Genomic DNA, 16,670 nt, shown 5'->3' on the forward strand with positions numbered 1-16,670 from the left:
AATAATTAAGTCAGTCTGGTATTTATACTCTACGCTCATTTTAATAAAATATGTGGATTTTCTAGATTTTAACTTTAAAAACAAATCCTAGATACTGCACCATCGTAATATAACAGTGGCGGCGCCAATGGGGCCTTCGGGATTGAGTCCCCCTCAGCTCCCCAATATTGTTACTTACATATATTCATAAAATATGGAAAACACAATCGTTGTTGTTGCTTAACAATTAACATCAAAGAGACATAGATCTGTAGAACTCAACGTCTTCATTGAGACGGAAGTATGTATCATGCGTCCCATAGCAACGTACTGAATGCACTAAAACTCATGATTTCCAGGTATGATGAAATCATGAAGAAGAAGCTGAATGGTCCTGGCAATGCCAAGTACATGCACCATGATATCCAAAACGAACTGCTTGACATCATAGCTGGAATGATCAGGAAGGATATCAGCAAAGAGGTCATGAAAGCTGAGCATTTTGCTCTAATGGTGGATGAAACAAATGATGTGAGCAAACAAGAACAGCTGTCCATTGTGGTAAAGTACTTCCACCAACAGAGCTTTCACGAAGAGTTCCTAGACTTCACAGCTGCTGAGGGTCTGGATGCAGATTCATTGCTCAAGAGAATCATGGAGACTGGCTACATGTGGTATTGACCAGGCGCGTATATTCCGGGTGTGCTAGTTGTGCGCTGCACAGCCAACAAAATTAAATACGTAGCGAAAGAGTACATCAAAAGGTAAGTATACTTTCTTGAAATTTTTTAGAAAATCAAGTATAACATTACAGTCTTATGTTTTATTATAGCCCTCATATCGCACTTTCTCTTGTAAATAAAGATTACTCTGCTAATTTTGAGAAAAAAATATACATCGCAAGTAAGTCGTGCTGTAGGAACGCTGAACACCTTGATGGGCGGAGTCTTGCAGCTGCGCTGTGCCTCTCCCCGTAGCCGACTACAAAGAATGAAGGGAGATGATTGGTCGAAAAACGGATCAGAGTGTGCTACTCGTCGAGCGCACCGCGTACCGTCTGTCGTTCTCTGTCCTATTTCTTGGATTCTCTTCAGCCTTCGTCCTTTATTCTCGCTGTCTCGCTGATAACGGAAAGAAGTCTAGAAGGAAGGTTCCTTCCTTTTTTCTGCCTATTGTGGAACGGTATAAACTTTTTATAAATTAGCCGTTATCAATATGGAAAATGATATTAATGAGTTGTTACGTTCTCCTTTTTCCACAAAAAATTATGCGGACAAATTAAGAATTGTTCAAGGCAAGCCTAGGCCGTCTCTTCCAAGTCTGGTATCTACGCACAAAGATAAGAAAAATGAATATGTTCGACACTTTTCAGAGTCTCACTATGATGCCATTGAATGGCTAACAGGATGTAAAATTCGATTCAAGCTCTTTTGTTGGCCGTGTTTGTTATTTTCAACGGAGAAGCGGGTGGGGAATCAGCAGGGTTATACCGACTTAAATCATTTACCTGCAGCACTTCAGAAACATGAAAAGTCTCGTGCACATGTCCAGTCTTCCTTGTCGCTTAAAATGTTTGGCAAGCAACGCATAGAGACATTAGTTGACACTCAGCGGAAGGCTGAGATATCTCGTCACAATGAGCAAGTGAAAAAGAATAGGGAAATATTGAAAAGATTAATTGATGCAGTGTGCTATCTTGCCAAACAAGAGCTTCCTTTTCGAGGTCATGATGAATCGAATACTTCAGATGATAAGGGAAACTATAAGGAGTTTCTCAATACCCTTAGAGATTATGACACGTGCTTGGACAGTCATTTGAATACTGCTACAGTTTTTCAAAGAACATCGCCAACTGTTCAAAATGACTTAATTCAGGCTTTGTCTAATGTTTTAAAAAAGCATATCAAAAAGGAAATTGACAGCGCAAGATTTGTTGCAATCATTCTCGATGAGACTTCAGATGTGATGTCCAAGTCACAATTATCAACAGTGTTGCGGTTTGTTTGTAATGGAAAAGTTTTCGAAAGGTTCATTGGTTTCTCTGATGTCAGCGCGGATAGAACTGCTGACGGTCTTTTTAGTCATGTTGTTGATATCGCCAAGGAATTTGAGATAGAAAATAAATTGGTCGGGCAGATGTATGATGGCGCGAGTGTAATGAGTGGTCCACATGAATGGATTGCAGAAAAAAGTGTTGGATAAGTATCCCTTGGCGATTTTTACTCATTGCTATGCGCATGTTTTGAACCTGGTCTTGCAGCAAGGTCTTTTCAGCATTAAGGAATGCAGAATTTTTTTCCAAACCTTGAGTGGATTATCGGCATTTTTTTCCAAGTCTTCTAAAAGATTACAGGCTCTGCATGAATATGTAGGCAGAAAATTGCCTTCTGTTGCACCCACGAGATGGAACTTTACCTCTCGTTTGACAAATACTGTACAACAAAATAGAGTTCATTTAACTGAATTCTTTACAAACATTATTGAAAATCCTGAAAATTGGGATACTGATGCTACTCTCAAATCGCGCGGGTTTCTGAATTTTTTGGAAGAATTTCAAACAAAGCTGCTTCTTGAGATATTTTCCAACATGTTTTCTTACACTGATATTCTCTACAACATTCTGCAGAGCAAGTTCTATGACGTAATGTATTGTTGCGGTAAAGTCCAAGAGGTCTCAAGGCAAATACAGTATGACAGAAATAACAAATTTGATGATTTTTGGAAGGCAGCTTCGTCTAATGAAACCAGAAGCACGGAACCTGCATGCAAAAGATGAAAGGATGCATGTCTGAGAAAGATTATTATCTTCAGCAATACCACAAAATTGCTGATAACACTGTATCGCAAATAGAGTCAAGATTTTCTTCCCTTTCGAAGTTTGACTTTCTTAACCTTCTTTAGCACAAAAACTACGAACAATATAAAATCGTATTCCCAGATAACTTGCTTGAGGCATTACAGCGCCGGTATGAGTTAATGTTTGATTACGTCCGCCTCAAAAATGAGCTCGCCGTTCTATACTCCAGCCCTGAGTTCTCAAAGCTGCAAATTTTTGAATTGGTTGAATTCATTGTCCAAAATGATCTTGCAAATCCCTTCAAAGAGGTTTTCAAAATGGCAGAGCTGGTGTTAACTATACCAAGCAACACGGCTTCAACTGAACGTTCTTTCTCTTCTTTGAAAAGAATCCACACTTGCTATCGCGCCACACAGGGCCAGGAAAGGATGTCAAGCCTAAGTTTGTTGTCAATCGAAAAAAATCTCTTGGCAGAATTGAGACAAGAGAGAAGCTTCTACGATGATGTCATTGATCAATTTGTTTCACAGACAAGAAGAATTGAGCTGATTTATAAATGAATTAAAGTTTTCTTTCCTTTTATGCTTTGCATTACCTTAGTGCATTGTGAGGTTTATAATGGCACTGGGTTTTTTTTGCTACACTTTTCCAAATGTCTATAGAATTTAGTTAATTTTAAATGAGCTAGAAAAAATTTACGTTTTTTACTTATATTTGTATGGATGCATATTTTCATGTTCAATGTGAAACTTTTGCTTACTACAATGTACCTTAGGTAGCAGCCCACCCAACTACAAAACTCACGGTACGCCACTGGTATTGACCATAAAGCCTGCATTGGCCAGTGCTATGATGGAGCTGCAGTCATGTCAGGGCACATCAGTGGCATACAGGAGAGGTTCAGGAGAGAGGTGTCTCAGGCTGTGTATGTCCACTGCTATGCACACAGGCTCAACCTTGTGCTAGTTGATTGTGTGCACAACGTCCAGGCTGCAGCAGAATTCTTTGTGACAATTCAGAAGCTGTACAAATTCTTCTCTACATCGGTTGTGCATGAAGAAATTCTGAAGGTACAGAAGGAGCTTGAACCCGTGGACCAGCACATAGAGTTGAAGTGACTGTCAGACACAAGATGGGCCTGCCAACATGCTGCTTGTCTGGCTGTGAAAAGAATCCTCCCTGCCATTGTGACAACCCTAAAGTGTCTTATGGAGGGGGAAAATGTCCACAGAGTCACTGAATCAAAGGGCCCGTGCATCCTCCTAGATCAGCAGTTCGTAACCAGTCTAGTGACCTTGGAAAACCTACTGCTGATGACAAAAAGAACTATCAGATCACCTCCAGTCACCTGACCTGCAGCTGGCCTCTGCAGAGGACCTTGTACAATTTGTCATATTTGGTCTCTCAGAAATGAGAACTGAAGCAGCATGGAAAGACTTGGAAGAGCCTGCTGAGGATATATGTAAGAAAGTGGGAATATGCACTGAGACGGTGCATCAAGGTGGATAGCAATCTACCCCCAGACACCTGGACGAATTCATAATCACATCTAGTACTGGCCAATGAGATGAACTAACACCAGATGCCAGGAGACACACCTTCTATGCCATCACAGACAGGATGCTCAACGAGCTGAATAGAAGATTCTTCTCCGATGCCTGCAGTGTTCTGATGGGTGCAACTGCATTGAACCCCAAACACTCCACACTTCTGGACAAGCAAGCACTCTTAGGAATGGCAGCAAACTATGATATGGCAGAGGATGACCTCGCAGTGGAAGTCCACCAGTTGAACTGGCTAATTGCCAGGAAGAAAGACAAGGGGCAGGAAGTATCCACACCATTAGAGCTTGCAACCATGCTGGAGCCATACAAGGATGCCTTCATGGATCTCCACAAACTTGTATGCATTGCTGTGACCCTGCCTGCCACTTCAGCTGCCTGTGAGAGAAGTTTCTCATGTCTGAAGCTTCTCAAGACATACTTGCGCAACAGCAGTGGTAACAACCGCACCAGCACTCTTGCTGTCATATCAGTAAACTCCAGAAAGGCAAAACAACTCGATATTGAAACTTTTATAGACACATTTGCTCCCAATCATCAGAACAGGCGCATTGTTTTGAAGTAATATTGACTATAAACACAACATGATTTAAGATAGTTAGCCTGATAGTGATCTTACTTTTCCTCAGAGTGTATTAACTTTACATGGGATAATTCGTTTCTTCTATGTAAACTATGTTTTTATGTTATATTTCTTTTGATTTGTAGCTTTACTCTTATTGGTATATTAAATGTTCAATCTAATCTAACCTTGATTTTCATTATTATTATGTATTGCTTTGGGTGAACTTTAGGTGAGCTTCCTCTTTTACATATACGTATATTTTCATAAACAGATTATTTCTAATTTGTAATAATGAATTATTAATCAGAGTATGAGTTTCCAATGAAAACTGCATTGAAAACGCAGTTCAAAATAGCACATTTTTCTGAAATGTACCTTGGTATTTACATTATTATAATTTACCATCTATATTTCATATTGATGGCATTTTGGAAAGCCCCTCTACAGTTTACCTCAGCCCCCCAACAAAATTATCCTGACGCCACCACTGTGATATAATAATACACCCTCATTAGCAAACACCTAAAATGAAATATTAAAAATATAGGTTACAACAGTATGGTAACACAGTAATAAAAGAACTCAAAGAGGTCATCCAAAATAAGATAGTGAATGGAAAATCTGCAATGCATAAACACTACATGGCCAAAAGTATCTGGACACCTGAACATTGATCAAAAGTATGTGGACACCTGAACATTGACCAAAAGTATGTGGACACCTGAACATTAGCCAAAAGTACGTGGACACCTGAACATCACACCCATATGTGCTTGTTGAACATCTCATTCCAAAACCATGTGCATTACTATGGAGTTGGTCCACCGTTTGCTGCTATAACATCCTCAACTTTTCTGGGAATGCTTTTCAATAGATTTTGGAATATGACTGTGGGGATTCGCTCCTATTTAGCCATAAGAGTATTAGTGAGGTCGAGCGAGAAGGCCTGGCTCACAGTCAGCGTTCCAGTTCATCCCGAAGGTGTTTGTTAGGGTTGAGGTCAGGGCTCTGTGCAGACCAGTCAAGTTCTTCTTTACCAGCTTTAGCAAGCCATGTCCTTATGGATCTCGCTTTGTGCATGGGGACATTGTCATGCTGAAACAAAAAGGGCCCTTTCCAAAACTTTTGCCACAAAGTTAGAAGCTACAATTCTCTAGAATGTCATTGTATACTGTATTATTAAGATTTCCCTTCACTGAAACTAAAGAGCTTAGCCAAAACCATGAAAAATAATCCCAGTCCATTGTTCCTCCTCCACAAAACTTTACAGTTGGCACTATGCATTCAGGTAGGTAGCATTCCCCTGGCATCTGCCAAACCCAGATAGTGAAGTATGATTCATTACTCCAGAGAATGCGTTTCAACTGCTCCAGAGTCCAATGGCAGAGTGCTTTACAACACTCCAGCCGACGCTTGGCATTGTGCATGGTGATATTTAGCTTGTGTGCGGCTGCTTGGCCATGGAAACCCATTTCATGAAACTCCCGACGAACAGTTCTTGTGCTGACGTTGCTTCCGGAGACAATTTGGGACTTGGTGGTGAATGTTGTAACTGTGGATAGACGATTTTTACGCGCTACGCGCTTCAGCTCTCGGCGGTCCCGTTCTGTGAGCTTGTGTGGCCTACCACTTCGTGGCTCAGCTGTTGTTGCTCCTAAACGTTTTCACTTCACATTAATAGCACTTAAAGTTGACTGGGGTAGCCCCAGCAGGTCAGAAATTTGACTAATTGACTTGTTAAAAAATGGAATCCTATGACAGTGCCACGTTGAAAGTCACTGAGCTCTTCAGTAGGACCCATTCTACTACCAATGTTTGTCTGTGAAGATTGTATGCCTGTATACTTATTTTATGCACCTGTTAGCAATGGGTATGGATGAAACAGCCAAACCCACTAATTAGAAGGTGTGTCCACATACTTTTGGCTATGTAGTGTATGTTATCAATTTGCTCGAAAGATCTGGAAAATATAAACTGACAACACGTATCATCATTTTGTCAAGGAGTTTTAGTAGAAAAGACTGTATATTTAAAGAAGGGTCAACATAGAAATATGATAATAAAGCTGTATGAGTAGCAGCTAAAAATAATCACAAGTTAAACAAGCAGATATTTAATCGCAACTTCAATAAAGCATATAGATAACACTTCATTCTTGGCCTTCTACGTTTTAGACTACGTGTTTATTAAATATATTATTGTTTGGCGTGTTAAAATAATTAATAAATATTGTAGTTAGTGCGTTTCTGTTCAATAGTAATAAATAACTTTTCAAAACTAAAAATTTAGAAAATTATATTACAGCATAGCAAAAAGTTCTTATAAATAAATATTTGTATCCAATACGAAATATTTTAGGTATTAGTTTGATTTTGTGTTAATAATTATCACTAAATGGTGATTAATTCAAATTTACAAATAGTCGATTCCTCATCAAACGAATAATTATTATACTTAGAGGGCGTGCTGATTGGGTGTCACTACGGGATTGTATCTTTAATACCTTTATTGGAATCGTTGTAGGGTGGGATAAGAGCCGTTTATTATTATTTTTTAATCGATTATTTGAGTTATCTGTTTCAAAGTAGTTATGATACAACCCATAAAACACAATACATTTTTAGTGGTTGGTGTGAATCTTAAGCAAAAAGATGTTTGGTTCCAACAAGGAGACTAACTAGGACAGTATATTTCGCACAACGTACCGGCTGTTCTGTTGAGATTTGGGAAGTGTAGGTAGTAACCTATGTTCTATCCTCCCACGACGGTCTCCATAATCCTGTTTTCACGAGCCCCAGTAAGCACAACAGTCTTCGTAATTATAATCAATTACAAGTGTATTAATCTCAAAATGTCTGGTACAAATTAAATCAACTAAACTTTAAGTTTAACATATTAATAAATATTCAAAATTGTAGAATAATTTTCAGAAGTCAATGATAGACCAGAAGTGCACTGAGCTTGAAGTACAAATACAAGGTACACAAGTGGAGTGATATTTTTGGGAACTTTCTCATGATAAATGAAACTGTTAAACAGAAGAAGCAAAGCCACTTATGTACTTTACTTAGGAATTAAAACAGTGCATCTTAAAATGTAAAGAACAGTGTTGATCACAGTGTTATCATTATGAATTTAATTATTTATTATGCTAAAAAATAATCTACTTTAGTATTTAATAAAATTATGTCAGCTAAAAAGAACAAAACAGATTTAACTTGTATTCGAGATGGGAAGTTGTCAAGGCAAGCTAGATCATTCAAAGAAGATTTTTTTGGTAAAATTGTTCCTAAAAAGAACCTTTTATCCCCAAAGAAAAATTCCAAATTAAAAGGCAAAAGAATAGAAAGAAATTCAGAAAAGAAAATTATCAAAAGTAGAATAGAAAATGAAATAGAAGACCTATATTCTGATGCACAGCATCTCAAGAATGCATTGCGATATGTTCAGGAAGTTGTTGAAAAAAAAAAATTGGTAGAAGTTTTACCAGGTTCTACAAATGTGGTGCTAGAAACAGTTTTAAATATTCAGTTAAAATTGTCAAGATTGTTTGATAACGACCAATGTCGAGCAGCAGCAGCAGCATTTAAAGAAGTCTATAAAACCCTAGCAGATCTGATTAAGTGGTCTGATAACGCTCTGTACATTAGTGATAGTTACATTCTTACCACAGATAATGCTGATGAAATTATTTACAAATTGCAAGATGCTGTTGATGGTTTGGTCAAGCTTTCTGCTGGTATTTTATCAAATATAGATAATAATGTAAATCAGGGTTTTGCAGATTCACTTACAAACTCAAATATTCCAGATAACTTTCAAGGAGAGTCATTGTCAGACATTCCGTCAACTCCAAGAGAGAATATGAAAGTTCCAGACTTGTCTCAGTGTTCACCTAGTTTAAAAACCAACTCTTCTAATGTCTCAGTTTTTCCTGATGATGTATTGCATTCTAGTATTTTCCAAATGAAGGAAGACGTTGAACCTCCAAAGTATCCTATTTCACTGGGGGTGAGCTCAAATTTACAAAACCATATACTTCAGCCACAGCTGAGAGACCTAGTATCCTTGCTTCCTCGAGAACAGTGCAGTGCAGATGTTACTGTTAGTTCTGAGCCACATTCTAAACGTCTAGTACAAGAACACAACTTTTATAGTTACTCCACTAGCAGTTCTTCAACTGTTGGTAGGACTGAAACCACATCAGTAAGTTTTCCAAACTGGCATAGCCCACATGATTTCTTTCCCTTATCACCTGTTGATAAAATTGTGAATAGCAGTGTTGACATCAACCATCAGAGCTCAACAAATGATTCAGTAACATTGAGCAGTTCAAAGAGTTTTATGTTTTCTCAAAAAACCAAAGATGTAAGTATTCATTGTTCAGAAATTTCTCATACCAAAAGCTATAAGTATCTTTCAACAAGTTTGAAAACCCCAACTTCAAAAGATTTGGGAGTAATGATGGAACAGCATGTGAGCTGTATCTCAAGAGAAAGTAAGCAAACAAATCATATGATCTCTTCTGGACTGGGATTAGAGAACAATGATCTGGAGTACCCTCTTATCCTTTCAGACAAACAAGGTACAGAAAACAGTTTTGTAAAACAGTCCAACTATGACAACAAAACATCATGTAATTTTTTGTTTGTAGGAAAAAGTGGTTTTGGCACAGTTAGCAATTCTGTGTTGTCTGAAGCTCATTCATCACAGTTGGTTAAAGACCATAAGAATTGGGTGGATGCAAGTCAGAACCATTCATGTTCTTTTCATAAAATTAAATGTGCATCTAAAACTGGCAAATCATCACCACTGCCAGTGAAGAAGAAAAACATAGTGGCATATATGCAAATGTTGGGTTCTTACCAACCAGATGAGAAAGAGTTTTTTTACCATTCTAATTATACCTTTCATGCAGTAGAGACACACTGGCAAAAACAGAATGCAGTATTGACCCATCCACAGTCTTTCACAACTCCACAAGTGTCCAGTTCAGATGATTCTGTACTTTCAGATGGACACAGCAGTCTAAGCAGCTTTGGTGAGGAAACTGAAACATCATCACCAGCAATGCCTCCAAAAAGAATCAATTTTTTACAACCTTCAATTTTTGAATTTGGAAAAACTAGTTCAGAAGTGGGAGGTAAAGCTACATCTTCTTTGGAAATTGAAAAGCAAAACTTACCAATTTCAAGTATGGGTGAAACAGAATCCAACATACTAGATCATCAAGATGTTAGCTCATTTATTGTGTGGAAGAAACCAGATGAAGAAGGTCCAGAAATTCGGGGTGGTCCTGTAGATGCACTTATTGTCCAAGCTGCAAAAGCAGGAAAGAAGGGTTTTCTATATCAAGAAGCATTTCTTACAACGTATCGCACAATTATCTCTCCTGTCGAACTGATTGATAAACTTATTTACAGATTCAATAAATTTATTCATATGACTGATACTAAGGAGCGAGCTACTCGAAATGCATTTTCTTTAATGGTACGCATTGCTGATGATTTGTGTGTGAGCGATATTGAAGATGGTGTTCTGCAAAAAATATTAAATTTTGTTCTCCAGTTAATTAGTAGCGGAGAGTTAACATTCGCTAGAATTTTAAGGAAGAAGGTTGTTGAGAAATGCGAGTCTTACCGTTTTTCACAGCAGATTCTCCTCACTTCACTGAATGTGAGCACTTGTTCAGCATCTCTACTAGATTTTAAGTCAGATGTTTTAGCAGAACAAATGACCTTGCTGGATGCTGAACTCTTTCAGAAAATTGAGCTTCCAGAAGTGCTATTGTGGGTCAAGGAACAAAAGGAAGATTTGAACCCTAATTTGACCTCTTTTACTGAACATTTCAATAAAATGTCTTACTGGGTGAGATCAAGGATTTTAGAACAGAATGATGCTAGAGATAGAGAAAAATATGTTGGCCGTTTCATTCGAATTCTAAAACACTTGAGAAAGCTAAAGAACTTTAATTCTTATCTGGCTGTTCTTTCAGCACTAGACTCGGCTCCTATACGTCGTTTGGAGTGGCAGAAGAACATTATCGAGGCCTTAGGAGAGTACTGTGCTCTGATTGACAGCTCATCCTCCTTTCGGACATACAGACAAACTCTAGCAAACACGGAGCCTCCTTGTATCCCTTACATTGGTCTCATCCTTCAGGACTTAACCTTTGTTCATGTTGGAAATGGTGATTTTCTTCCTGATGGAAATGTGAACTTTTCCAAACGGTGGCAACAGTTCAACATCCTTGAAAAAATGAGACGATTCAAAAAACCATCCTATCCTTTCAAGCGTAACGAACAAGTTATCAGTTTCTTCAGTGGATTTAACGACTACTTGTGTGAAGAAGCAATGTGGCAAATATCGGAGACGATAAAGCCAAGAGGAGGTCCAAAATGAAGGTTTGGTTTTAAAATTATCTTATGTGTGTAATTGTATCTCCTAGTATTTTCAAAATGATTTCTATCTTATAATATTTGCCAGTAATTCTTTAGAATAGTATGATGGATATCAGCGTGATGTATTACAAAACTACAAAATCTTATAACCAAAGTGCAAACAGTTTGCTTCTAATGAAGAAATGCCCACTTTTCAAAAGGTTATAGGATCTTGTATTTAGATTAATACTTTGAACCAGTGTTTTTCTAACATCATGAAAGTGTTATGTATTACAATCGTAAGATGTCAGTGTGACGTAGGATATATTCATCCTTAATTTGTCTTTGAACAAAATATTGCAATACTGGAGTGGATTGTTGCCAAAGTTAGAGATGCCTAAAAAGTAACAATTATAAATATTTCTATGACAGTAAATATTATATACAATTAACCTGAAACAGGATTGTACTTTAATGCAAATGAGTTTAGTGATCTGATGAAAACTGTTCAGTAACCAAAGTTTTTAGCACTCAGCTGTTTTTCAAACTGATGTTGTATTGAAAGTTTAAAGTATTACCAAAACATCTGCTTTTAAATGAGTTTGTCCTAAGTGTGTGTGTACAACATATAGTTTCCTGATCTGATATTTCTAATTTCAATATGTGATATTCATTTAACATATACAAAAGTTTGGTTTACAGACGTTTCATTTGTAAAGCTGTTTCCTTTTTATTACCACTCTCTGATGTTATATATCAGTTTGTGTGTTTTGTTCACTAAACATAGATATCTATGATCTGTTTTCAACATGCCATCACACACATTGTTTTCTGATATATTTATTCTTCTGAAGTAACTTGGACATCTTAGCAGTAGGAACATGAATTTAACCATCAATTAGTAGCTTCTTGCTCATACACGAATGTATTTATTATAATATCTTTACTAACAGAAGCTAAATACCTTACCTAAGCAGTTTTTTATTGTGTACAATTTATAAAGTTATATAAAGAACATTATTGCATTTATTAATTAGTTTCACTGTATCAACTTAATTTTTAATCTGAACAAAAGATAGAAACATAGTGTGCATTGACCCAATACATTCATGTGTTAACCTAAGATGTTTAATAATTATTCTTAATAAAGTAAGGACACAATTTTAGAAAATAAGATGTGAAAACTTTTATAAATAAAGGTTATAAATATAGAAGAGTAATTAAAGTAAAATGAGATTCACTAGTAAGGAGAGGGGGTAACAGTCCTAAAGTAACATTTTCATGAAATCATAAAGATAACATGTTATATAAACATTTCTTTAAATACTTGAAGAATGGAGTTGAGGAATATTTTTGTAGCACTTATAATAAGCTTTTGTAATTTGAACTCTTCAGTAATAAAGGCATAATTTATTAAATATTACATACTCAGAACATTAAAATCTTTTCTTCACCAGGATATTTTAATGTATGGTATAAAAATGCACATATGTCCCTTCTTTCACTGAAGAGTATTTGTGTAATTCATATAGAATCCTAACCTAAAGGCAGTTCTACATCACATGCATTGTACAAATGTCACTGTTGTTTCCCCTACAGTATGAACATTGAGCAATACTTATCACTTACTCCCTCCCTTCTCCTGAAAGTATGGTATAAAAATGCACATATGTCCCTTCTTTCACTGAAGAGTATTTGTGTAATTCATATAGAATCCTAACCTAAAGGCAGTTCTACATCACATGCATTGTACAAATGTCACTGTTGTATGAACATTGAGCAATACTTATCACTTACTCCCTCCCTTCTCCTGAAAGATTTCTGTAAAATTAAGTTCCTTTAAAAATTTATGGCCATAAAGTGTGAATACATCTGTTGGATAGAATAACATTTTTCAGGCCTTGTACTTAATGTCTGTGTTTTTGGAGTGTAGAACCAAACTAGTGTATCATTTTGTATATTTCCTACCATAACAAGATAATTAAACTTGTGTTGGTTCAGAGTTTACTTGTATTTTACAAATGCTAATGTAAGAAAAACTGTTGAAATGAGGCAGCTTTATATTTTCAGGAGTCATTACATGAAGTAAAATTAGGTGATACTACATGGGATGAACAGTTTCTATAGAATTTCAAAAAACATGAATATTTTTATTTTTCCTGATACTTTTGACTTCTTGATTTTAACTGTCCTGTTTAATATAATAATACTGCATTTAGCCAATAATTTAAATATTCTTCTACAATTAGAATACTTAGTTATTTTGTGAATAGTAACAATTATGAATTAAAGATATTTTTATATAATATTTTTTATAGAATTATATTTTGATATAATTGTAAAATAAATATACCTCCTGTGAATATAATTTTGTTAAAATATACCAGAATATCTTAATCTGTTCAAGCTTGTATCTTGTGGAAGTAAAGTTTGAAAAATTCTAAGATTAACTTTCATTATAACTTTGTTTTTACTAATACCTTGTGTATGATATAGTCACTATTAATTCAGAGAATTTTTTATTATAATTAAAAATAAATAAACTTCTGTTTGTTTAGGTGGTGCTAACAGTCTAAATTTCAAAGTGACATATGTTAGTTAATAGTAATTTGTTTAGGAACAATCTATGAAGAAACGAATCCAACAAATTGTGTAGCTTCAATATTGTAATATGTATGTATGTATTCCATATTTGAGAAATAAAGATCCATTTTATAATATACACAAACATGTCTAATTCTTTAGTTTTTAAATATATGAAACGTGTTGAAAATAATGTTAAAAGATTATCTAACTTTCCTGGCAGACAGTGTACACATATTGTGTGGGAACATTCTGTTTATAACAAATCTAACTTTCCTGGCAGACAGTATACACATATTGTGTATAAACATTCTGTTTGCAACAAATCTAACTTTCCTGGCAGACAGGATACACATATTGTGTGGGAACATTCTGTTTATAACAAATCTAACTTTCCTGGCAGACAGTATACACATATTGTGTGGGAACATTCTGTTTATAACAAATCTAACTTTCCTGGCAGACAGTATACACATTGTGTGGGAACATTCTGTTTACAACAAATCTAACTTTCCTGGCAGACAGGATACACATATTGTGTGGGAACATTCTGTTTATAACAAATCTAACTTTCCTGGCAGACAGTATACACATATTGTGTGGGAACATTCTGTTTATAACAAATCTAACTTTCCTGGCAGACAGTATACACACAGTGTATAAACATTCTGTTTGCAACAAATCTAACTTTCCTGGCAGACAGTATACACATTGTGTGGGAACATTCTGTTTACAACAAATCTAACTTTCCTGGCAGACAGTATACACATATTGTGTATAAACATTCTGTTTGCAACAAATCTAACTTTCCTGGCAGACGGTACACACATTGTGTGGGAACATTCTGTTTACAACAAATCTAACTTTCCTGGCAGATATTACACGTGGAATGTACGTGTGAATATTCTGTAACAGTGTATTGATTTGTCAGTCTTTAGTAGAACTGTTGACTTTCTCTGTTGGTAACTATAATTTATGTGGCAACAACACTGGTATGTACAGAAACTAACAGTGTGTTGATTTGTCAATCTTTAGTAGAACTGTTGACTTTCTCTGTTGGTAATTGTATACTTTGTGTGGCAACAATACTGGTGTGTACAGAAACTGTGACAGTGTGTTGATTTGTCAGTCTTTAGTAGAACTGTTGACTTTCTCTGTTGGTAATTGTATACTTTGTGTGGCAACAATACTGGTGTGTACAGAAACTGTGACAGTGTGTTGATTTGTCAGTCTTTAGTAGAACTGTTGACTTTCTCTGTTGGTAATTGTATAATTTGTATAGCAACAATACTGGTGTGTACAGAAACTAACTGTACATGACTTTAGTAGGAATATTGAATTTGTCATGTAATTGTTGTATAACTAGTGTGGCAACCATATTATGTAGATGTAATATCCTTAATACAACAGAGTATATTTAAGCGAATCAAATTGTTACATGAAGAGAATTGTGGAGATCAGTTATTATCATAAAGTAATACTCATATTACAACAAATATAGAAAAACAATTATGTACAAAGCACACTATACCTATCTATAAATGTTACATTACAGCTATTTTTGGTATTTCTTATTACTAAAATGTAATTTGTTTTTTCCCAATCAACAAATCTATTCTGTAAAATATAAATTGTTTTTCGAATCAACAAATCTATTTTGTAAGATATTTATTTTATGGTGGACCTGCTCAACACACAAGGAAGTGTGGGTCAAGTTCATATGACAATTTTATGTCAGTCCCTGGAAGACGGACTCTTAGGTTTGATAAGAACCGGTTCAACAGTACAGCAATTGTAAGTGGACACACATATAGATTGTAGCCATTTAAGAATATTTTTATTACTGGCATAACGTATTTTGAACGGTCATAAATTATCCCACAAGAAAGTATGGTAACAGGGTGTCAGTAAATTGTGCTTTGAAGGTTTAGCAATAGATGGCGGGACCTACCTTCTAAAAGTGACTATCAAATTTCGTGTCTCAAAAGAATAAAAAAGGTTTTTCTATGTTCAGTAGCACTTTATGCAATATATATGACTTCTATACTTTACGTTAAGAAACGTACTGGTACGTGGGAGTTTGTTTTTTGATGCGTCATTCATGAGGAAAATGTAGCCCAAGTAAAAATTAGTATTTTTCTCGTTTAAAAAGCAATCAATTCTTTGGGCCAGGCGTGCTCAGTTTATTAGCTTCCATAGTTCGCTTCCCGATGTCGCACACAAAAACACGGTCATAGGAATTTGGAGCTGTGGGTGCGTTATAAATGTGATACTCAAGGTTCATGGCTCGTCTAAAATAACCCAGGACTTGGCTGTGTATTATGTTAACTAGCTGTATTCCCTGTCGTCTTTGTACTAATAACTGAAACATAACAAACGTTTGTGGAGACATTTTTATTTAAAACATGCAACGTATATCAAAGTAGTGGTAGATCAGTTTACCTAATAGTACCTGTGAAAGATTCGAACCAGTTAAAAAACACATTCTCAGATATTAGTTGATTTTTTAGTTAAGAGAGTTTACACTGTTACACCTTTAATCAGTGATGTCGAGAAAACCCACTTGTAGAGAAATATATATGTAAAAACGGCTCGTTTGGGTTGAGAACATTTTTTACGTAGAGGAGCGAACAACGTTTCGACCTTCTTCGGGCACGTGCCGTTTTTACATAAATACTGTTACACCTGTCTTAATTTTCCACCTAGCAGTGTGAAAAAAAAAAACCTCATTCTAACGACAAAACAATTCTGTTTAGTTTCAACGTTGACTTGGAATTATATAGTTGCCAATATTTAAAACCTCA

General features: G+C 35.9%; 2 protein-coding genes across 2 annotated transcripts; both read left to right on the plus strand.

Moving 5' to 3' along the window:
* Positions 1-1,194: 1,194 nt before the first annotated feature.
* On the plus strand, positions 1,195-2,181 carry LOC143236436 (zinc finger MYM-type protein 1-like). The gene has a single exon (XM_076474696.1). The coding sequence runs from the start codon at positions 1,195-1,197 to the stop codon at positions 2,179-2,181; it is 987 nt and encodes a 328-aa protein (XP_076330811.1).
* Positions 2,182-7,368: 5,187 nt separating this feature from the next.
* LOC143236891 (uncharacterized) lies at positions 7,369-14,005 on the plus strand. Its single transcript, XM_076475552.1, has 2 exons — positions 7,369-11,307; positions 13,842-14,005. Exon 1 carries the CDS (start codon positions 8,090-8,092, stop codon positions 11,303-11,305), a length of 3,216 nt encoding a protein of 1,071 aa, XP_076331667.1. The 5' UTR covers positions 7,369-8,089; the 3' UTR covers positions 11,306-11,307; positions 13,842-14,005.
* The last annotated feature ends 2,665 nt before the right edge of the window (positions 14,006-16,670 follow it).

Source organism: Tachypleus tridentatus, chromosome 13, assembly GCF_004210375.1.
Source record: "Tachypleus tridentatus isolate NWPU-2018 chromosome 13, ASM421037v1, whole genome shotgun sequence".
Lineage (NCBI taxonomy): Eukaryota > Metazoa > Arthropoda > Merostomata > Xiphosura > Limulidae > Tachypleus > Tachypleus tridentatus.